This window comes from Mycetomoellerius zeteki, unplaced genomic scaffold, assembly GCF_001594055.1.
Source record: "Mycetomoellerius zeteki isolate Tzet28-1 unplaced genomic scaffold, Tzet1.0 scaffold481, whole genome shotgun sequence".
NCBI classification, from domain to species: domain Eukaryota; kingdom Metazoa; phylum Arthropoda; class Insecta; order Hymenoptera; family Formicidae; genus Mycetomoellerius; species Mycetomoellerius zeteki.
The window spans coordinates 459451-484576 of record NW_017257481.1 but is presented as its reverse complement, the minus strand read 5'-3'; the positions used below and the strand labels follow the sequence as shown (position 1 = coordinate 484576).

General features: G+C 33.3%; 1 protein-coding gene across 1 annotated transcript in view; it reads right to left on the bottom strand.

Annotated features, from left to right (window-relative positions):
* The window catches only part of Meltrin (disintegrin and metalloproteinase domain-containing protein meltrin), a 105629-nt gene extending 80960 nt beyond the window's left edge, over positions 1-24669 (bottom strand). The window contains exon 1 of the mRNA XM_018455483.1: positions 24249-24669. Within this exon, the coding sequence (XP_018310985.1) occupies positions 24249-24411 (163 nt within the window). The 5' untranslated portion in view covers positions 24412-24669. The remainder of the gene's footprint in view (positions 1-24248) is intronic.
* Between the last annotated feature and the right edge of the window lie 457 nt (positions 24670-25126).

The window sequence follows — 25126 nt, the reverse complement described above, 5'->3', positions numbered from 1 at the left end:
GTGCTCGAGATTAATAATAAGCCTCCTTGTTCTATTTTTTAGGCGGTAACTGTCTTTATATGAATAAATATAGAAACGAAAGTAACATTTGAAGAGGAAAAAGCTTCGAAGCATCAAAACAATTTCTAGGTATGTAGTTGCAATAAAAATCGTAAACTATGCGATGACATGGAAGGAATGGTGGAGGAAGAGAGAAAAAAGAAAAAGATCAGTATGCAAAAAATGATTCAAAATAACATAGGAATTCGAAATGCTATCTATGTAAAAATATTTTCATTTAGGTGAATATAGTAGAGCTAAATAAACAAATTGATTACGATACTCTCTACTCTTAGAGTGAATCTCACTCTGAAAAGTGAAATCTTACTCTTAAAGATTGAAAATTAAGCTATTCTTTTTCAAGACTGGTTCAATTTTCACTTTTTAGAGTACCATTACATAATATACACTGAAATTTAATCCAGTAGGAATGAGATGCTATATATATTTTTATACATATACTAAAAAGTAAAGTAAACGTATTAGAAGAAAAACAAGTTATAAATTTTAATCTATTTTGATGTAATAATTCAGTATGCTTAATTTAACTTGATTTACTTCGTATAGCTAAAGTTGCAAAAATATATCTTGAGGCTGAGCCATTTAAATTATTTCATCGTCCGGTTGTATTATGCACGCTGGACAAATTAATGTAAAAAGCTTGTAATGCGCATAAACTTTTGTCGTATACCTTTCACATTGTACTGCATTATGCAATATTATGTTTTACAAAAGGACAAAGATACGAGTACTACTGCAAAAGATCACCGTAAATATCCGTACGTGGCATTAACACCCGCATTAAGGGATGACTTAAATGCGCTCTCAGCGAAATAACGGTTGGAGATTTTTAGCGGGGAACAACGAGAGATTTAGAACGAGGAAATTTATCGAAAAACTTGCGACAATCTCAGCGAATTCGTAAAAGTTTTCACAAAAGTACGCGAAAGAGGAGTGAACGAGATAGCGTCCATTTGACTACGGACGACGGATTTGGAGACATTCGTTCCCTTCTGCCCGGATTTAACGGCGGAGTCCCTCGAATCCATTTTTAGGTGACGAACCCTACTAGTAACCGTAGTGAAGCTACTTCACGAAAATAAAAGTTCGAAACCAAGAGAATGAAACGACGAACTGTCGAGGGATTGTACGGTGGTCGCGAATCGGCCTTATTGAAAAACTTTGCGTAAATCCAAGGTAAAACTTGGCGGAAAGCCGAATGAGAGGCATTGGGCGAATACGGAAGTTTGTTACTGACAATGAGTATATAATTAGCATTTTCAACAATTCCGTGGTATTCACACCGTGGACCGTAATTACTAATATTTGTGAATTAATAGTTACATTAGCGTAACGTTACGTCGTATATTTAATATTTATTTCCAAAATTATATTTATTACATATATTATTTTTAAAATATAACATTGTATATTTATGTATTATACATATATATTTATTTATTATAGTTTCTTATTATAATACACAGATTATTTTGCTAAGTATTAAAAATAATTTGTTTCATCAATTTATGCCTTATTCTTACATACATAATCACACATAAATTTATGTAACATAGCACTGTTATATATAATAATTTATGTGTGATTATATATACAGTATATTGAATTCTTTGATAACGAAGATAAAACCGATTAAGTGTGTAATCAAGAAAATGTGAAGGATCTGTCACAGAAACAGTTAAAAGTTAATATTAAAACCGTGGAAATACATTTTGCTATACATCGACCTCGCGATACGCTCGATGCTCCACTTATATATACAATTCATCACACTGGTTGCCGACGTACGGGCGAAGTAGCACTGACCACTTATCATAGGAAGTATTAAACGTACGGGCACAGATAAGAACTGGAACGAGCGGGCACGTTCGATACTACGAGCTCATCTATGAGACTAGAAATGTATTAATGCATGAACTTCTTACGTCGAAATTTCATTTAAAATCTGCATAACTATTGTTATTTCTATTATATCAATTTGTCAAATCATCAAATTTTATGAAGATTCAAAAGTGGATTTAATATCATTACACTTTCAAGATAAGCAAATCGCAATGTTTCTTAATTGCATACTATTAGAATGATTTTAACTATTTGATAACGTTATTCAGGAACTGTCTAATCGTATAAAACGCAAAAGATTTAGCAGAATATTTAACATGAAATTGTCTCAGAAAACTGTACGTTTGAAACGCAATATATTTTTTTTTACTTACAGAGGATATTGAACTCGACTTGAGAGAAAGCATTCCAGCATGATGGAACATTTTTTTTCGAAAACCGAATCTCATAGACGAAGCTACCCTATGACGTGAAAACTGTGCGCCATTGTTAAGTCGGAAATAGATTCGGTTTTTCGTTGAAGACGCCAGACTTCTCGACGGTTCTCAACTGTACGGTTTCACGTTAAGACACGTTCGCTAAACATAGATCGGAATCGCGATTAGGTCATGTCGAGTCGTGGCTCCGATTGCAAGCGTGCACGAATCAGTATAAGTTAGAGTAGTTAGACGAATAAAGCCCTTGGGCACCGTTTATACGCCTGCGGCTGCCAATCGTAAGTTTCCCGACAGGAAATTACGATAAACACTACATCCCACCTGCTTCTCGTGTCTCGAGACATATGTGTAGATTTAATTAAACGATCGCAATCGCAGTTGCGAAGAAATCTCAATATACATATATTTATGTGACAAATTATTTGTTCCTGTCGGAATCAACGTTAGTTGATTTTTGACGAACATCCAAAATATGAATTATGACATTTCGAGATAAATAATTAAAGAAAATCAAAACGTCAAAGTTTTTAAGATCCCTAAGTGTAACTAAGTAGTAAAAGTTTATTATCGGTTTAAATGCAAATTGATTTTTGATAGAATTTTAATTCAATATTTAAGTACCCAGAGAATCTTTGAATTAAACATTAAAAGCTTTTGCGACGTCTTTCTATATTCTACTTAAAGAAAAATGGTATTTAAATTTGTCAAAGAATCCATTAAAATTAAGGATAGGGATTCTGAGACACTTTGTAGATCAAATAACCTACTTCTTTTAACTTCATCAACGATGCTGATGAAAACGAGCAGCGACTCAGCCGGTTTTGCTCGTGTTCAATGATTTTCCGAGGTTTCATATGATTAGAAGAGAAAACGAACGTATCAATACTTTCTTTGTCGATAACGATCGTTGTTGAATCAGATCGCCGTGGGATGTTGCGATGTCGGCTGATTATGCAAATCATAGCATTACCGTTAAATTGCATCCGCTGCTCGATACTTATAAAGTTGGACTTTCCAGGCTTGGCGAAACGAGAGCTCGCGCAGATTACGAGACCGACTGTCCTCGATTTGTTCTGTTCTTCCCTACCGATTATTCGTTTCCTCCGGGAATAGAATAAACGTTTCATACATTGCAAAGAATAAGTCCTGCAGAAAGTTTAGGGAAAATTTATTTCCCCTCCACAATTATCTTTTTAAAACAAATTTTCAAACAATCTTTAATTTTACTTGACAGGAATCAGAAAACTAGATATTTTTTTTCCACTTTCATAGCTATCAAAGACACAATTTTTGAATATTTAATAAAATTCTTTAATTCTGCTTGCAGTAAAGAAGAGATTTATTTGTTAGAAGGTAAGAAAAAATTTAAACTGTTATCAAGTATCATAATGTTTGTCTACGTCATATTTAAAATTATCTATGTATACACAACCATATTGATGACAAAAATCTTTTCAGTCTGAAGATATACTTGGAAAACATTCAAGCTCTGAAATAAAGAGAAACGCAATGATATATTCAACAGAGAGAGAAAATGAAACGCCTCGACGCTTTCGTGATTGTTACAAAGGATGAACTGCAGTTGCCTTTGCCAAAAATCTCGACGACTACCAGGCTCGTCGTCGTCGGTGCAATGACATCGTAGAAAGAAAATGTCATATCAGAGATTAGAATTGGTCCTCAGTGCGAAGTCCAATTCTCTCGCACAATAGAATGTCAAGATTTCCTTGTATTTTATGACATTCGCGAAGCCGTTGCGGAGGTTACGGTTTACGATCTAAACATCGGCGAGATTCCAGAAGCTTTTCTCCGTCCGAGAAGGGGTGGATTCTATCTTTATTCCGACTTTATCGTTGCCGTAAAGTATGCTTGTCGGCGCATTTGTTTTCGATAAACGAGCGGCCCCAACGGAGTCCAATGAAAATTTTTCGCGAACAAACGCCAGGATCGAAACGTACAGAGAATAGCGAAAGCTCCGAATTCAAGTTTTGTGGCGCACGTAATCCTTTGATATCGTATGTTTTTACTGATGAAATAGCGACTGAAACAAAAACGTACTGTTTTAACAATTTATCTAAGGCTACTCCATATTCTTTATTTTTTCAATAAAAAGGAATGCGAAAAAACCTACTATTAAATTTATTTTAAATTAGACTTTAAAATAAAATAGATTAGATCATGCAAGAGAAATATAAAGAAAATGTACTTCCACCTTGCTTTCTCTCTTTCTCTTTTTTTTGCGTTATAATATATATTTAAAACAACAGCAACAAAATAAAAAGTTACTCAAAGTTTTCATTTTTCTTGCCCCGCATAGTTAAATATATGTATAACAGAAAATAGTGTTTCTCTTCTGCATCATGCCTGACTACAGGCGAAGAGAAATATTTTCTTGGCTGTACGTGATTCATCTCACTAACATCGAACTATTACTACCATTTTTTTTTATGACCCCGAATAAGATTTATTTTAAGAATGTTGGAGGTACACATTTGTTTATGCAATTTAATTAACAATAGTGTGAAATTAGCCCCCTCAAAATTATTTTTTAATAACTCTTTTACCAGAAGTGTGCAAACGAAAATATAAAATGTGCATACATGTGCAAATAATGAGCAATTGAATGAACTATAGAAAGTTAATTTTTTCAAAAGTTGGGGGCTAACTTCACACGGGTAAAACTTCGATCAATATTGCAGTAATAGTGCAGATTTTACTATATAATGTTTGAATGATCAAATAATATATTGACGATTAATGGCATGCTTGTGTCTCGATTTACAATTATTTGAGTCTCGCGAGTTTTTATAATCACATAGCTAATCGTCGTTTTACGTAACTTCTATAATTCGCACGGCGTAATTATGCCGTCGCACCGGAAGAACTTAAACGCGAAGTCTGCCAATGCATCGCGATAGTTAGTGCTGATTCTGTCGCTCGTAGTTGTGCTTTGTGTCAACTAGCGCATGCTTTGAGTCACCACAAGCAGATGCGGCGTGAAGCGACGACATTGGCTCCAGATGACTCGTGTCGAAACGAGAACGTGTCTCCCATCGTAACGCCCGTCGAGAAGCAATCGAACGTGACGGCTGAGAAACACGTCGTCGAGATCTTAAATCGCTATATATATCATGATGATTACATCGTAGTAGATAATAGTAGATAATAGTATAATAGTACACACCGTATCTTGCTGTGGAGCGACAGCAAAGTTTAGACAAATTGAATTACATGTCGAACATGCTTCCTCTACTGAAGAAGTATGCAAAGATCGGTCCAAAGTGTTTAACTAGATAGATTTTCATGAAACTTTCACCAAACGTTCTACTAGATCATAGAATCATATTGGTGAAAGGATTTCATGTAGCAAAACAATGCACAATGGAATATATAGATCACCTAATTTCTTGGAGCTTGCAAAAAAAACGTTAATTAAAAACGTTAATCAAAAAAAGGATCCGAATGATTGAAAGAACGAACTACGAAGTTGATAAAATTAAAGAATTGATAAGTGAAATCGTCGAAAAGAACGAAATACACATTGTCCAAAAGAGCGGTATAGTCCAATGTCTTAAGTTGCCACATTGCCTCCTCGTTCGTTTCTATATAATTCTTTCATGAGTATAATTATATGAGCCAGCAGAATTTGATGAAAGTTGATAAAAATTTATTTAGTTGAACACTTTGGATCAGTGCATATTTCGTTAATCCCGAAACACAATAGGTGTAGAAAGTCTTAAACCGTAAGAAATCAACAATGATAGTCGATTATTCTTTTCACATTCGATTGGCCAATATTTTACGGCTTGAAGCTTACTACTCCTACTGTGTTTCTGGACTCACAGATATAATTAATTACTCTACATTAATTTTGTCAACAGTAACATATCATTATCGTTGGGGGAAAAATTCGTTTCCGATCCCAGAATACCGACTAATCCAAACTGAAGGGTCGAGTTATTAACGTCGAACGAACATATGGCGGTTGTTGGCACGCGTCATACAATTCCCGAACAAGCGCTACGTTTAGAATAGTGAAAGAGGATACGAGCGGAAATGGACGAAAGTTGTATATATAAAGGACGTTAATCACGAGAGAGGGGTATAATTCACTTACGCATTTTATAGTGCTTCCCTTATGGCTTAAGCGGATTGCTAAGGGTTGTTAATTTGGCAATATGTATCCTGTACCACATATCGTATAGCGCTCAATAATGCTTTTTTACAACAAACCGTAACTATAATGTGCATACGACGACGGGTATTAAAGAATCGGATGTCAAGAGCAGTCAGCACGTGTTCTTAGTAACCGTTTTCATATCATTTCTTGCCATTCAGAGCATTTAACGTGTTTAGAAACGCGAAATAGATCCCGATTAGTAGTGGTCTCCCTTAATAAAAGTTGACTTACAATGGGTGTCATATGGAAAAAAGAGGGGCCACCGATGTCGGATACGGGACATAAATCCATCCATTCAATCGCACACTACGTTGACCTTCCTGGCTATGAAAATGGGTTAGGTGAGAGTACACGCACACGAGTTAGAAGAGCGATTTTGTAATCGTTGCACGTACGAAATCCTAGGTATTTTATCAGACGTGTCTTCACGGACGACGGTTCTCGCACGGACTTCCGTACGTTTGCGAATTATTCTGACCCTCCAATTATATCTTTTAACTATATTTGCATCGTTGAGATTTGAATTAAATACGCTTGCTAACACGCAATATTTTCATAATTGTAATGTGCGATAATAATAAAATTAAATATCGAATAAATTTAAAAAATACATAAATATAAAATATTAAAAAATATAACATTATTCGTTTTAATAACAAATATTGTTCGATTGCATAATTTAGAATGAACCTTTTCATAAAAAAATTTCTAAGAAATACAAAAGCCATTAATTCTGTGAAATTTCACACTGTTATGCATATTAAAGGAGCAATGGTAACCCAATCCCTTCGTTAAAAAATAGATTGTTATTTTTAACTCCCATGTGCGTCAAAATGAAAATGAATCCCTTTCTGTGGTTGGTTTTAAAGTAAACAACATTCACACATACACATAAAATTCCTGAAAGATCTAAAATTTTGCTGGATACGCGCGGATTTGAAAATAATTTTGAATCACTAAAATTATGTTGAAAATTAAAAAATTATGAACAATGCTGCAAAAAATTTTGGTATTCTAACAACTATAGTTTGAATCGGTTTAAAATTCCGATAAGATTATTTTGATGGTCCAACAAAATTATGTTCAGATCCGTATCCACAGCAAAATTCTATATTTTCCATCAAAATCATTCTTTCTGTATATTAACGTATGCACTTAGTAAATAATAAACTAAATTTGAGTCAAATTGAATACATTTTCTTGAGTTAAATTGTTTAATTCCATTGTTTTAATTATTAACAACATTGAGTAACAACAGTAGCAACCTATAAAATTGAATTTGACTTATAAATTAAACAAAGTGTCTTTATTATGAATAAATACGATCAGAATGAATTTTACAGAATGAATAAGCGGTTAAAACGTCGAAATTTCATTATATTTCGTCACATGACAATTTATCTGTGAGACAGTCAATCCCGTCAACTTGTTCCCGCGACGTTTCCTTATATTGTCTTGCATACTGAGAAGACTTTTGCGCGGATCTCACGAAGGCGGTTTACGGGCTCGGTGACCGCGTAAAAAGGGCCTTAGATAAAAAGTCCTCGTTCTCGGCAGACGGTTAAACCCGTTACGGATATAGCTCGAGAAAGAGAACGCGAGTGGGGCGGAAGATTCGTATTTTCGAAGCGGTCTGCCAGCATCTGTCGGCGGCGAGCGTGGAACGAGCATTGGAACAAACGCGCAGAACCAGCATGGAACACGAAGGAGGATTATCTCAACCGAGGTGCGTACTTAGGATAACAGCGAGAAAAGACAGAAGCATATCCAAGGAAAATAAAAAGAAAACGCGAAAAGATCTCAGTAAAACAGAATGGACAACAAACAAGTTGAGCTCTGGCATTAAAGATAGAATGCTCTTACATATTTTCTTTAAAGAACTCACTCTTTCTCTGATTTTTTTTTGAATTATTGTAGAAGCGGTTTTAATTCGAAGATATATTTAACGCGATATAGATGTGTATTTAACACTTGAAGAATTATTTAATATTTTAATGTGTAAAATTGCTTCTGAATTTCTACATATATTGTGACTGCATGTTAAATATTCATTCCAATATTCAATTATGCAAGATTCTCATACACACATCTTCTACAGACAATCATGATTTCATAACATATGCATACTGTTTTCGGTTTGATGCAGATTATAGTTCGTGCCTAGCATCGGAAACACCTACGCGAGTTGCGAATCTAGGACTGGCCATCCATAGAAGATCCAAGGTCGATCATCAATTATTATATGCGAATGCCGTTATGAATCCTAGTAAAAGAAACACGCATAATTTAAAGAAACATGATTAATTAATAAAACTTTTACTTAAATTCAAATCAAGAGTTTGCAAAGAGAATATTTATTTTCTACATTGTTTAAAAAGAAAATATTTTCTGAGCAATTTAAATAAAAAAACAAAGAGTGAAAGAGTTTTTAACAAACATACATGTTCCTCTATACCACATTTGGCATATTAACTTTAGCCATATTGATAATAAATCTAACACAATAAATCTAGCAACAAAAACTACGTTCATTAATCATTAGAAATCCTAATCTGATTTTACATCGTTAGAAAGTTTGAAACTCAGGAGTTTCTTCATTAGCGATATTAATGTATGAATATAAAGCCCCTGGGATTTTACAGTAATTAATTTCGTTTACACGGCATCTTTGTTAACAAAGCCCAACCAAAGTTATAAAGCTTATGAAGTCCTCTGTGAAATCTTGTCAAGCTTCTTTTAGTAATTTGTAATATGACAAGAAGAAGACGAAAATGTAAAATCTTCCCCTTGAATCATCTTAACACAAAATTATCGATAAATCATCCCATAAAAATGTCAGTATTAAAATATATAAAATGTGAAACCATTTAAAATATTGAAATGTAATGTATTAATATACTTTACTTTTAACATTATTTTTAATATTATATAAATCTATGTCTAGAAATATAAAAATATAAAAAAAACATCGAGTATTGCATAGAAAATACTTCGAAAATATTCTGTATGCTTAAACAATCATAATTCTATAACTCTCCATTATTTTAATATTGCAAAAAAAATCTCTGTATCTGCGAAGTATACTCTGTTTTACATCATATCGCAAAGTGTTGATACTTTTGAACGACCGGAAAGTGGTCAAATAGTATCGATATCAAACTTAAGCATGCCTTATCCTCTATTCGTGCCAATCTTCGGGTGACGTGGATGATGCGTCGACTGGCACGGTTCGCCTACACTTTGTCGTACATATCGCTTCTCATCGCCCACGCACAGCACGAGCCACCTCTTCGTCGACGTCAACGATCATTCTCATTGAGTTTAACGCTTTCGAGCAGCACTCGCAAAGCGCGCCCGAGCGATGTATCCTCTACGCCCATACTTAAATCTGCACCGCGTGATTGAGATTTCCTATGATCGTTTTGAAAAACGCTATCAATTATCGCGTCTTTCTTGGCACTACAGAGAAAGGATGGTTTTGCTGAAGTATCTAAAAATTTAGTTAGATGTAGATCTGAGAATAATTTTGTTACATCATCAAAATAATTACGTAGAACGCTCAAACTGCGATTGCTAGAATGTCAAAACTTTTTGCAGCATTACTATCATGCTTGAGATTTTTATGTAATTATTTTGATGATTCAACTAATTTATTTTCATATTTACATCTAGATAAATTTTTAAATTGATATTAATTTTTAATCAACTTATGTAGTTGATAACAACGCGATCATCCAATTTTATTATAAATTTTTGTATTTTTATAAAAGAAGATTTATTGTAGAATATTTTACATTCACTGTATGTACATATTTGCAACCATTGTAAAGATTAAATCGATATTTTTACAAAATCCATCAAAAGATAAGACTGATAACTGACAATAATAAAACTAATAATTGATATCAATATAAATGTTAAGAGCAAAAATATATTTAAGCCAATTTTATTTTGATGTCATTTGTTTTTTCATTATTATTATTCAATAATTATACAATATTTTATTTTCTTCAATAAATTATTAAAATTAGGTATTAATTAATCATTAGATATTAGTTAATGATTTCTTTTATTAATCTTATACTTTTAATTGTTTTCATTCATAAATTCAATACTTTCAAAGGAAATACGATAAAAAATACCTATAGGTACGATTTAGGCGACCAGTTGCCTAAATTGTACCTTTTGTAGCATGTTACAAAAAGACTTACGAATTATTTTGTTATTGGTGGAAAGTTAAACATGTAATAATAAGCGTCCAAAACCTCAAGCTACAATTTCTAATGTTCATTTGCATACAAAACAATGCCAAATGGAAAATATAATAAAAAATAAGTTAAATGGTACGCATTCGGCAACTCTCCCCTACTTCCTACTTCAGTAAAATCGTTCTTTCCATGCACGTAACAGATCTTATCGATGTTTTGTCTAATCATGCGATAATGGATCAAGATAAATTAACGAAATGAAGGTGGACAAGATTAATGTTACATATCATTTTAACTAATATTAATAATAATCGAAAGAAATGAAATACATAATTTCAATTTTTATCTCGAGCTTAAATGATAATGTTTGAAGTGACAAGATTTCCCAAGTGATGCAAACGGTAGCTATCATCTTTCTTTTTCATTCTCTTCCATGCAATATTCGAAATTTTATGCGAAACGCCCCAGGTGCATCGCAATGTACCTAATGCACTCCTGCGTACTCTCAAGACATACATTACGCGCAGATGCACCGCATCATTGCCCATCGCCTTCACGTAAGCTTTCTTGCTGCGATCGCGATGCATCGTCGCGTCGCCGTGCCCACCCGCAGCAAGAAATGCTTTGTTTGCTGTCGTGGGTGGAGACGAAGCGGTGCTCTTCTCCATTACCAGTCGATTAAGCCATTAAGTTTGACAATAGACCGTTTTCTAGTGAGCCAACGAAGTATACAGCTTTAAGAATCCTAACCCTTTTCGTGCCGAAAATACTTGAGAAAAATTTTTTGTGGACTTGGCGAATTGTCTTATTGTTTGGCCGTTAAAACAGTTTCTCAACCGTTAACGAAAAATAAACTTCTAAAAGAAATGAGAAAAACGGAAACCAGAATAATATTGCAATTAGAAGCTTATTATGTAAAGTGTCCGAAAAACTTTTATATTCGTAACTGTAGCAAAAATTATTGGAATTATTTTTGAATTTTCATTTTGCAATGACATTTTTATTTTTTCTTTCTTTCAATTTCATGTAAATTTCAATGTTGCGATTATTTCATAAAAAGAGCTAACTTTTATTAAAATTTGGTTCTCTATTTCCACATTTTTACTTACAATTTTTTCAACGTAATCAAAAGAAAATTTACTAAAAAATATTGTGTGTTGAATAAGCTATTTTATGTAATATTGCGATATTGTATCTGGTTGCCCGTTTCGAAAGCACCAACTATCTCTTCGCCAAATACGACCAATTTTCACATTTCGTTGTCTACTTTTTTCTTTTTCCAAATGCTCCAACGGCTAGTCCTCGTCACGACGCTTTTCTGTCCTTCTGAAGGGAACACCCGGTAGCTCGATAGAGCGTTTTGACAGGGACACAATGAGAAAGAAAGGTAAAAGCAACGCGGGAGAAGTTTCATTGCCTTTCTCGATCATTCCTGCCCGGCGAACACATTCAATCGAGCGGCAGAACGAAGCAAAAGCGGCAAATTTTTCTCGTATTCCACAAAATAAAGTCTGAACTCTGCAAACCGCAATGCATCGTGTGTTTGTTCCTCAGCAATCGAAATGATATTTCATACAATTTCGATTTTTTTTATTCCAAACAATTGTTGATATTCCTTTCTTTGTTATCTGTCGCTACTTTATATGAGGCACTTAATTCGAAAATACAAATACGCAAAAAAAATTTAATCCCTGCAAATTTGCGAAACAAGAATATCTCACTTTTTGATACCCAATAATTTTAAGTGATATACTATATGTATATATGTGGTTATACAATATATATATATATATATAAAGTTATACATATGTATTTTTTAATTTTTATAAAATTTAAAAAGTTGAGCGTGTGTATCGAGACGAGACAATGCATTTTCAGAATGGATTATATTGCACTTTCAATATTACATTTTTTCATTTCAGCGGTATGTAAATTTTATTTTATATCAATTTCTGTGATTCACAGAATTATTTAGTTTTGACTTTTAATTTTAAATTAAAGTGCAATGATTTGGAAGAAGAGATACTTCACAAAATAAAACATATATGTGTTATATGAAATAAACGCAATAAAAGATGTTTGATATAGAATAAATATTTCTTTTGTTTTATATTGCGCTGTGGAACAGTTCGAACAATTTGATTTCAAATCTATAGGTAATACAATCTATTCATAGAACATGCAGAGTGTAATTAGGATAATTAGCAACGGAAACGTCTCGGATATCGACGGAATTGTGCCAACGACCTATGTCATCTGTGTGCTAATGCAATCGCGATAACAATATTCATCGGGATTGCACCGCATTGACCTGCCTGTAACCATAGGACAATTCACTAAATCGAGTATGGATCTGGGTTGTGACAACGTCCTGAATATGATAGGGAATATTATCAGAAAATAAGGCTTACAATTAGAAAAGATAAGTAGTGAAAGAAAAGATTGACTGAATATGGCATAGCATTTTTGCAGAAGCCAATTTTTGGTTGCGTTAGCCTGTCGAAATTATATATTGACATTGCGGATAGACTAACGCAACAAAAATTGGCTGCTGCAGCCAATTAAAAATGCCATGCTATATTTTACCATCTAAATTGCTGTAGCAGCCAATTTTTTCTTTCAGTGTAGAGAAGTAATCGTCAATTAATTTTTTTGTAGCATATTTTGTATCTTCAACAAAGGTTTCAAATAATAGAATATTGATATTAATATAAGTTGATATTTTATTATAGAATATATTTCGATATCTATTAATATGATATTTTAGGCAGATTTTATCTTTAAAACATAATACCGTAATCATAGTTTACATATTAAAAATTTAATTCAACTGTTATAACAGATAATATTAACGTAATTTCCTCATGTATACATTTTGACAAAATATGGCTTTTGATCGTAAATTCGGTCGCGATAACACTGATAGTTAAAAATGTAATGTTACATTCATGACGTATACCTATAATACGGAACGCGTTACAATCCTAGTATGCACAATTTATTTTCGAATGTTTATTGCGATAATTGATATATCGAACGAATTATTTATACCATCGACTATAATACGAAAATGGTAATGAGTTTCTACCGATGCATGCGAACTTCGTGCGCAAACCCGTAAACTGTTATTACTCCATCAACCCTTGCCGGCTTTGCATTCAGCATGCGAGAATGATGAATTTGGCGTATATACGACCGTTTAATTGCCATTGAAATTACATATACACTAGCGAATCGATTATTAATGGTGGTATTTACGCGGAAGGGAGAATCTAATGAACGCACTTTGGAAACAGGATTTTTGAATGTGCTTTAATTTTCGATTAATGAGCCGAGCACGTCATGTGGATGATTCATCAAGTCGATTCATTCAAAGCCGCTTACAAGTTTGAGCAATCCGATTAGACAACACGAATTCGCACACATGGAAGGCAACTAATCTATATCAAAAAGAATATTTCAAAATATGAAATATGTTACTAACAATAATAAAAATTCGCGTTCAGGCGGACGGAGTATAGAATATAAGTTAATCCGTAGTTACAAACAAAAACTATAATATAAATAAATATCTAAACTTTTTTTAAAATTTAATTTATTGTGTATTCAAAGATTCATTCAAGTAATATATTTCAATTCAAACTGTAACATATTTCAAACGGCAAACGTCAATTACGATGTTAAATTAATTACAACGCGCTACTTTGACTCTAAAAAACTATCGAGTTTACGAGTCATCTCGTATTTATGGCATAAGTAACGACATGCCGCGTGCAACACACTTACTCGTTCTTCGCGATATAACGGGCTGGTCCGTTAACGTTGCGCTTTACAGTTAGCCGGTCGTGCGAATTGCATTTATAGTTCCAGCAAATGAAGGTCTGAACACCCAGCAAAGGCGATAGAGAGGCGGTAAAGAAAGAAAAGAAAATTACAAATTTCGAGCAGCTTATATAAGCGAAAATGTTCATTTTTAATGTGCCTCCAATAAACTTTTAATTGCACGCGCGCGCGCGCGCGCACACAAAATGCAACATTTGTGTTGTATTCTTTAGTATGGACGTAGCCACTGCAGCAACATAAAACTAACGCAATTGAAAAATAATGACAACGGGTGCGGTATACTGTACAATCTACCGAAGCGAGGTCGCGAAATATAATGAACGAAAGTAAAGCTCGGATGTACGAAGTGCAGAAACGAATGCATCCGCTTTTGCAATAAAGTCTTTATCGATCGTTGATAGTGTCCGACTAATACGCCGCTGATTTTATTACAAAGTAGGTAAATAGGACGATGTTGAGAATTTAACGAGCAACTTTGGTGTCGAATAGCAGTTCTCGACCGGACTACCTACTTGGAGCAAAGCTATATCTACCATCTGGTGAAGCCGACATTCGCGACCGTAATCGATCGGGCGGACCTTCGATTTTTTCTTTATACGGAGGTGCTTCACCTCGTGCGTTGTTCCATCCGACTGTGCGAATTTTCCGATCGATTTCTCCCCGGGGCCGACATCCGCGAGACCGGAAAATCTCTTCTGCTCACTTTTTCTTTCTCCCTCGTTGAACGAGTATGTCGAGGGAGAGACAGAAACAGAGACAGAGACACACACACACACAGAGAGAGAGAGAGAGAGAGAGAGAGAGAGAGAGAGGAGGGAGGAGAGCGAAATATTAATATGCTTTCTCGATTGCTTCCACTCGATGGAACCACACGAGAGTAATTAATTGCCTTCGTTCGTGTGATACGTGGGATGCTCGTCGATATACGTGGGTCGATATATGCGATCGGGAACATGAGAAATTTATTATGAATTATTATCAGATTCAAGAATGAATCGTCTTCAAAATGGTTCATTACTATATTGAAATAGAAAATATAACGAATATTCAGTAATTTTCTCACGTCGTCTTTGAGTAAGCACTATTGGTCGTGTTCCCATGTATAATGTAAACTGCCAGTACTGAAAATCTATAGTTTACGTTGCGTATACTATAGATTTTCAGTATTGGTAGTGTATATTAGAATACAACTATTATAATTATTGTAAAACCATTTCAGTATTTATATAAAAATATAAGAAATTCAAGTATAGAGGAATTTATGTAGAAAAAATGAATAATCTTTATTTAAAGTACTAAAAAATGATTGCGTTTATCTATGATTTTTGTGACTGATAAATTATTTTAGTTATTGATATTATCAAAATTCTGCGCTTTATAGATTCGCATTTTATGTATTTAGATTAAACTGACATATTTATAAATGCATGTATTTACGAATATCGAAAAATATGTTTAATTTTTAAATTTAAACACAGAATTTTGTTAGTTTGCGTTGCAATATCATATATTACTGAATTCGTTCAAACAAAATATAACCCAATCAATTTTTGATACAAGAGTTTGCGATATTGTAATAAAAGCGAATAATGACAAATATTTATGTCTGAAAAAATACAAGGTGTTCAAAAAATTATTCAGCATTTATATGGTAAATAGTACACATCATACTTTTGGCAAAATGTCTAACTTTTGAATTTAAAAAGTACAATTTTTCATCAAAAAATTGTTCATTTTTATTGTAAAAAGAAAAATTATAGTTTTAGAAAGATCCCTACTACAAAGACTAGATATATTAATATATTTTTCAAGAACTTGTTAGAAGGAGGTCTTTTGCTTTAAATACCTAAATCATATGGAAGCTACAATAGTTACCGTAATATTGCTATGAATAAGCTTGGTGGCGACAGTTGTACCGGTGTCTTTTTAATATTTTTAATTAAAAATTTTATGTTACACTCACTAATACACGTAAAAGATATTGGTCAAAATCCCGTTTGAGTAAAGTTAATATTTTTTTAGAAAAAAAATTTATAAAACTAGGTACCTATCTTTTTGACTTTTCTGTGCGTTGTGTGTGTGTGTGTGTGTGTGTGTATGTGTGTGTGTGTGTGTGTGTATTTTAATGTGAATATAAAAAATAAAAGAAATGTAATTATCATTGTGTTTTTCATATAAACAGCTTTGTCTAAAATTCAAAAGATTATGGTAGTAGTGAGATCCACAATAAGCGTAATTTGTAATACAATATCGATACTTCATGCATAAATTACGACACCAATACTAGTGTTATTTTCTTCGCGCGACAGAACATCTTCGCAAACACAGCAATGTGCAATTTGTCGCTGGTTCACATTTAAACGACAAATGAACGAAGTTGTCGTCAATCGATCTTCTAGACGCCACTCGCCGTTACGAGCGAGTGCTTAATGAATAACACGCCGATCCGAAGAGAAACACCCTCCGCTAAGTCAGTATCGTCGAGAGGGCCGTTAATCATCGATTAACAACGATCCATTCGTTCCGAGTGTGCAATGATGTTCTGCTCAACGACGGTGACTCAACTGGTGATGATTCGCTCTCTCGAGTCGGGACCGGAAATGCAAAGCGCTTCGAGCATCAACGTGGACGGATTCCTATTCCGAGAGTCATATCCCAGGAAGCTTTGTTGAAAGTCGCGAAATCAAACATGACAGTTTTAAAAAGTAGAAAAATACAAAAAATTGAAAATATATATTTATACGCTGGAAAAAGAGTTGTATTAACTGGAATTCTGATTAAAAATGGACAAATCAGGATCTTCTGATTGAATCTATAATATTATAATTTTAGTTGAGATAACCAGAATTTTGATTGATATAATCAGAATCTTCTGGTTCGTTCATTTCCAATTGGAAAATTTTCTCCAATTGGAAGTGTATACTTTTCGTTAAAATCTATCATATATATATATATATATATATATGATAATCTAGATTTCTTTCAATATTACATTTATATTGAAATTTTGAATTGAAATATTACGGGAGTTCATTATTATGACATTTCTATTAAAATATTTTAAATATTACGGGAGATGCAAAAGACGAAAGATTTCAGAGAATTTATACTTCGACAAGAATCTTAATTATGAGGCAACTCAGAAACCGAAAGCCATGGATGCGGGAAGGGTTGAGAATACTGTAAGAAATCATCGAATGGCAAAAGAGAGTCGTCAGATAAGATCCACAACTTTCAGTACGCTGAAGTACCAAGTAGTAGCTTCAAGGTCTTTTTGTCGGTACCTTCACGGCCTGTCGAGCATTCCGAGAAGAACGAGAAAATAACGAGCTCTAGCGAGACTTGAACGCGAATCCATACTAAAGTCAATATTTCATTATAATTATGCAGCTTATTTCACAATATAAACACTTTGAGAAACATTTCTGATTGAAAACTGAACGAACCTGAAAATTCTGATAATAATTAATCAGAATTCTAGTTATATTTCAACTAGAATTATTAATAGATTCAACTAGAAAATTCTGATTTATCCATTTTCAACTAGAATACCAATTAATGCAATCAGACTTTTTTTCCAGTGTGCAGGTTGGAGAATATTTTATTCTCTAATTTAGCTAAAAAACAGAACAGCTTTGTTCGTATCCAAGACTGACTTGTAAAAGAATCGTTTAATGGGTTCGAGGCAACATTCCACAATTTTATTGTATGATAACCGCGCATATTAAAAATGATTTCTAGCAGAGGAACGTGGAATTTCAGAATTACAATTTGAGGAAGAGAGGTGATATACGATGCACCGAGAGATTTAGCCTCCACAAGGAAACGCGTATACGCATCGCCGACATAAAGATTATACGTCTCTATACCGTCTCTATACCGCGAGTGCGATTAACCATTTTCCCACCACGTTACATATCGCTCGGGTACTCTGACATTACTCATTTGCAGCTGGCGGCTTTTTCATGCAGCTGGAAGCGCAGCTCGCACTTGTACGAAAGCTCGGCAGATTTAACCATCTTGGAGATTTATGTTGATGATATACGTTCGTGTAAGTATAATTACATTATAATCTTATGTCCTTTCTCTCTTCTCGCGTTCCCTGTTCCCTTCTTTCAATTTTTAATATTAGATATTGTAAAAGAAATTTATTTTATTTTATTATTTTTATGCGGCATTTCCATGCGTTGCAGATATAAGGGAACGCGAGGAGAATTTCGCAATGCGATCGATTTAACGTTAAGGCTTTTTTGGGGGTCCAACGTGCACTTCGCCTCACATGTGACCGGAAAGAATAAATAAATTGTAATGTAAATCCCTATAAATCCTTTGCACGACCCTACGCCACCATCGCATTTACATTCAACATACTCCCATAAATTTTTATCGACTGCATTGACGAACTGCCGATCCCCTCCCCCGAATCCAACAATGGACATAAATTCCATGGCGCCTTTTGTTAGGATACTTCCATTCTCGCTGGAGACCTCCTTTTTATACATGAGGGATATCATTTATATTCATGTCAAACTGCGGTGGAACCAATGAATCGTGACGATTCATCATTTAGAGCTCTCTATAATAATCAAACAAGAATACGTTCAAATTAAAATTTAATAATTAAGCTTTAATCAATATATATGAATGTCTCGTTTGTCTTAAAAAAAAAAAAGTACCGGCTTGCGGTTCAGAGTTAGAAAAATCTCATTCATTTATCGACAGATTCGATTAAAGTTAAATTTATATTTAAAGTTTTTAGTCGTAATCACTACTAAAAGTAAAGCTCCAACTTTATTGAAACATTCCGAAGCATTTAAGCTACAATTAATAAGAATTATGCATTTACAATCGATATGCAATATATACAATCGAAGTCACCGAGGTGCACGTGCTGATTTACGTAATTACGTAAATCAGCACGTGCACCTCGGTGACTTATTCTTTGTAAATGAGATTGCAATTGCCAGCGATCGATTGTATATATTGCTTCTCTCTTTGGAAAGGTCGTCGATACAAAGAAACTCATGATTCATTGCGTCCTTCTCAGCGTAAACACGGTGACTGTCACGTTGTAATTTTCGCAATAAATTTTATTACGAAAAAATATTTTACAAGGAATGCCAGGATAATCTGGAGACACAGTAGTGTCTCGGTGCTACATAAGTTTACGATCGTGCCAATTCTATTATTTTCTTCGTGTATTTTTTCATGCCCTGTTTCTTGTTACGATAATGACGCTACAATGTTTTGAAAAACGCATTAAAATTTTCAACACGATATTTCATTATATAATATGTATAAAAAACGAAGAAAATATATAAAAAATCCAAATATTATGTATGAGCTGAATAATATGGTTTGAACGAATAAAATATATATTTATACATGATTTTAATGCAATGCAGATTATAAAAATATTATTTTTGCTTTATCCATTCCATTATAACTCGTACGTTATTTTCTTAATAACCAATCAAACTTTATCAATTTTCGATATTAAAAAATAAAACGGCCCTTTTACACATGATTTTTTAACCATTGACATTCATTAATGAACATTGCTAATATTTGCACAATATTTATCGACACGTAATTAACGGTGAAACGTCGAACAAAAATTTCTCTTTATGGAAAATCTATCTTGTATATTACAAATAAAATCACAAAGCGTTGGATTTTCCATCTCTGATTTTACATAAATGCTAAAAATATAAGATCAAAAATACGTATTTTTAAGCTTATATATTTTGAGCTTATATTTTTCGCATTGATCAATTTTGAGATTAAAAACAAAATTACACAGTCTACGTAACGTGATACGCAAAAATTAATTTGAAGTATTAATATACAGATTTTATTTCAAATACGTGTGCGACAAATACACAGCAATACAATAGAGAATATTTATGAAAAAAATGTTAAAATATTTAGACAGAAAAGTTATGTGTAAAAGCATAAAACTACACGAAAAAAACAGTATGGTTGGTCTACACAGAAATCTGGTAATACCAACCAGATTAAATAGTAAAATATGGAGCAATTATTTATGTGGTTGCTTGAACCATAGTACAATGGTTAGGTTAGGTTGCAGCAATGACGGCATTTCACATATACATATTTTTAATTGTAAGCGTGGTGAGTCGTTTTTGCTTTTTGAAATTGCAACTTAATTTATAGTATGATGTAACAAGAAATTAATTCTTATTAATAATTTAATTCCTATTACATCATGCTTTATAATGTACGATTGACGCAACTATACGGATATATAACTTATCCATAGTAAATGATCCCCCAACCAAGTTTTGGTTGTCACAATCAGATCATGCCTAACTATATTGATGTAGTTGACAAATCAAAGTAAATAAATCGTATCAACCATACACATTCCTATCACATAAAGATAATTAGAGTGATGTTTCTATATTGCTCACAACTAAATATTTTTAGTTATGTGAACTATATCTTTTTTTCCGTGTATATATAAAATCTAAAAAATACGTACTTTCTAAAACTTTTAAAGTAAATCTCACTTTAAAGAGAAATCTCTTTCTAGAGATTGAAAATTGAGCCACTTTTTTTAAGACTGGCTCAATTTTCACTCTTTAGAATGAGATTCCACTCCAAAGAATTCAAAGAGTAACGTAACTATAAGTTTTATTTAAACGCCAAGGGATTTGCTCTCACAATAGCAGCGCGATGTTACAGCGCGATATTACAACGCGAAGGAATTCTGTTCTGCGGTAAGAACTCCCGAGAGAGAGAGAGAGAGAGAGAGAGAAACTACGGATCATCTCGCGCGATCGACATACGCTTTAAACGAAATCAGACGGCAATGACGTTGCTTGTCGCGTGGCCATGAAAATGCATCGCGCATCGTAGAATGTGGTACGAATAAAAGTGTGTGCTGAACGATTCATCGATCGATGCATCATACAAGAACCACGCATCGACTCATTGATCATATTGGTCGCGTTAAGAAAGTCTATTTTTCTACACGGAAAAGATGATTTTGCTGAAGTATTTAAAAATTTAGCTGTATACCTAGGTATAAATTTAAAAATAAATTTGTTGGATCATGAAAATAATTTTGTAGGGCGCTCAAACTGGTTGCTAGAATATCTTTTTGCAACATTGCTTATCATACTTGAGATTCCTACATAATTATTTTAATGATTCAACATAATTATTTTCAGATCTGTATCCAGCTAAATTTTTAGATATTTTGGAAAAATCTTAATTGTCATCAATATGTCAATCATTATGACTAAGTAATTTTGTTCCTGGATATACGAAAAGAATGATTTTACCGGAACATTTAAACATTTAGTTAGAAACAGATCTGAAAATAATTTCGTTGGCTCATCAAAATAATTACGTAGAAATCTCAAACACGGTGATCAATGCCGCAAAAAGTTTTGACATTCTAGCAACTAATTTGAGCGTCCTACATACCTAATTATTTTGATGATATGACAAAATTATTTTCAGATCTGTATATATATATATTTAGCTGAATTTTTAGATACTGCAGCAAAACTATTTTTTCCGTGTACCACTCTTTTTATATCAATATGTTATTTTAATATACTATTTAATTATAAATTTATTCCTAATTACAGGATCCCTTTTGCAGAAAGAAAATACAAATTTTGAAAACTCCGCACTAATTATATGAAAAATTGGGTCGAGGTAAAATAAGTTAATTTTCACATATAATGTAGCTATGTAGTTTACAATTTGAACAAAATGTCATATAGGCATAAGGTTCAATAATGGATAATTTTTAAGTTATGGAGTATTAAAGGTATAAAACTTGTGTTCAAAGAGCACTTTTGATACATTATAGCTTAAAAACTATTCATTATTAAACTTTGTGTACATGACATTTTTTATTCACCACGTTATAAGCATACATTATACATATGTGCAAACCTCATTTTACCGAAACCTAATTTTCTACATAATTAGTGCGGAGTTTTCAAAATTTGTATTTTCTTTCTGCAAAAAATCAGAAAAAACGTGTCCATATATATAAATCATCGATTATGGCCTAATAATACAATTTACTGGTGCAATGTTGGCCCAATATATCCCGAATGCATGACAATGTTTAACCAATATCTCGCCAATGAATTATGCTACTCGAGGGATTAACTCACATTCGATAGCAATTTAAATTAAAATATCAGATTAAATAAAAATTTTAAATTAAATTAAAATATCAAATTTACACGCAAAAAAACATCATTCTATTGCTAAAAAAATTATTACTCAATTTATTTTCTTTCTTTTAAGTAATGGTTATTTTCATAAAAAATATTTTCTTGATATAATCTTAAAACATACTTATTATAAATTTTAGAAAAAACACATTAATATGTACTTAAAACAAAAATTTACTTTCACTCAAAGAATATTCTATTATTCTATCAATAAAATTGATCGAAAAAGTAACTTTATATAATAAGTAAATCGAATCTGTTTTAATTTAATAATATTGATTGAAGTATATTAAACTTACTAGGATATAAAAAATATTTTAAATAGATTTGATGCCTATGATAGATTTGCGGATATATGAACTTTTAAAATACTTACATAAATTTAACTTTTAAAATACTGAAATAAGTAGTTATTATTTGATACAATATGTATTTTTCTGTTTGCATAAATCGAACATCGTTCGAATACTTTTTCACTTTTTTTCACTCCTTGCTTCACTCTCTTTCACCCTCGTGAATCATTACATAATTTAGATTTTGTGAGTAAATATACGATATATTTTTTAAATGTAATATCGTTCGTGTTAATTTTACTAATCTGTCACTTTCAACAGCTTCAAATATCTATTTATATATAGGAAATAAATGTAGCTGTGGAGCTATTTTTAAGAAAATCGAAAAGATAATTTGATTACCTGAACGCAACGTATACAGCGCATTAAAAGATTAAAATTTCATGTTATAAATCGGGAACGCGAATAAAACGTGGAGAAACGGAGCTTTAACGGTTGAATGTTTACGCGGCGTGAATAATATATATATCATCGCCGCCGCGTGAATTTAGTCGCGGATCTTTTCAAGTTCAAAAAACAAACAAGGAAGTTACATTATAATATGTAAACAACAAATAGAATAAATTTCGTGCATATTCGACACTTGGCACAAACATTAAATATACGACAAATGAAAGAAACGTATAGATTATATGTGTAAAACAAAGAATGTGTAAAGCGCAGAAGCCAATCGAACGACCTTGAAAATAATGCATCGAAAAGTAGCAATGCGAATGTTCTTCCTCACGACATTTTTGACGCCTCACATTGTTGGCAGCTTTTCTATTTACTTCGGTGCCCGTAAGATCAAATTACATAATACGAACAGTTACATGCGATTACAACACGAATATAACAACTGATATCCGTTTCTATCAATAATGATTACTTTTAATCTCGATTTAACTTTTAACTCTTTATATATTTCTAATTTTTAGAACTAAAAAAAGATAAAACATAAGTTAAAAGATAAGAATAAGATTAAAGTTAGTCTGTGTTGATAGAAGAAACGAGCATGAGAGATCAGCTGGAAGCGTCAAGTGTCACTGCGAGTGAAAAGGTAATGAAAGACAAGGACGAGAGAAAAGTATTACGTATAATTATAAAAATTCGTGGCTCACCTTGACTCTCGGCGTACGCGGCAGGGATGATAATCGTCAGCAGCAGCGTCAGAAGGATCAGCTCCAGTTTACACCTCACCGTTGCACCGCCGTCACCGCCGCCACCACCGCCGTTGACGGTGACGACGCGTCGCGGATCGGCGCGCCGGGAATCGCGCGCCATGTTCCTGAGACTCGGACACTGCTGACTGCCTGAACGCGTTGACCGCGACTCACGCGAACGTCATGACACCACGGTGCTCCTCACGACACGCACGCTCTTCGCACGTTGGCTGTCTCGCGTCTATCGCTCGCGCGCGCACACACCACACTCACGTTACCGACCACCCAGCCCGACTGGCTCCGGATTGCTCCGAATGCTCCGATAGTTCCTAACGCGCAGACCGTTGCGACACCTCTGAACGTTGTTGCCCGACCGCCCGCTTCCCCCCACTATGGCGACGTTGAGTCACGGCGCGACGCGGCGGAAACGGCCGAGCGCGCGCGATCGCAAGCGCGCCGTAACGCGAGGGATTCAAATGCGAATTCGATAACATGTATTATTTTTGTAATTTTGATAATCCGAAAAAATGTTTGCATTCATACATTTGATGATATTCAAACTGGAAATTCGATTTTGAAAAATTCAATTTTTGAAACTGCTATTTATTCTACTATTTTTCATTTTTTTTAAAGAGATATCATATACCTTATTTTTATTTTGCGAATAAAACTATAAGTGTCCCCTATAAATATTTATTACATGTGTGTGGAAAAATATAAGGCAAAATAATAAATCTTTTAGAAGTCGATAAAGTTAACGCTTGTTACTTCAATGTACGTGAAATATGTAATAAATATATCTATCAATCGATAAAAGAATATAAATATTTTAAGCA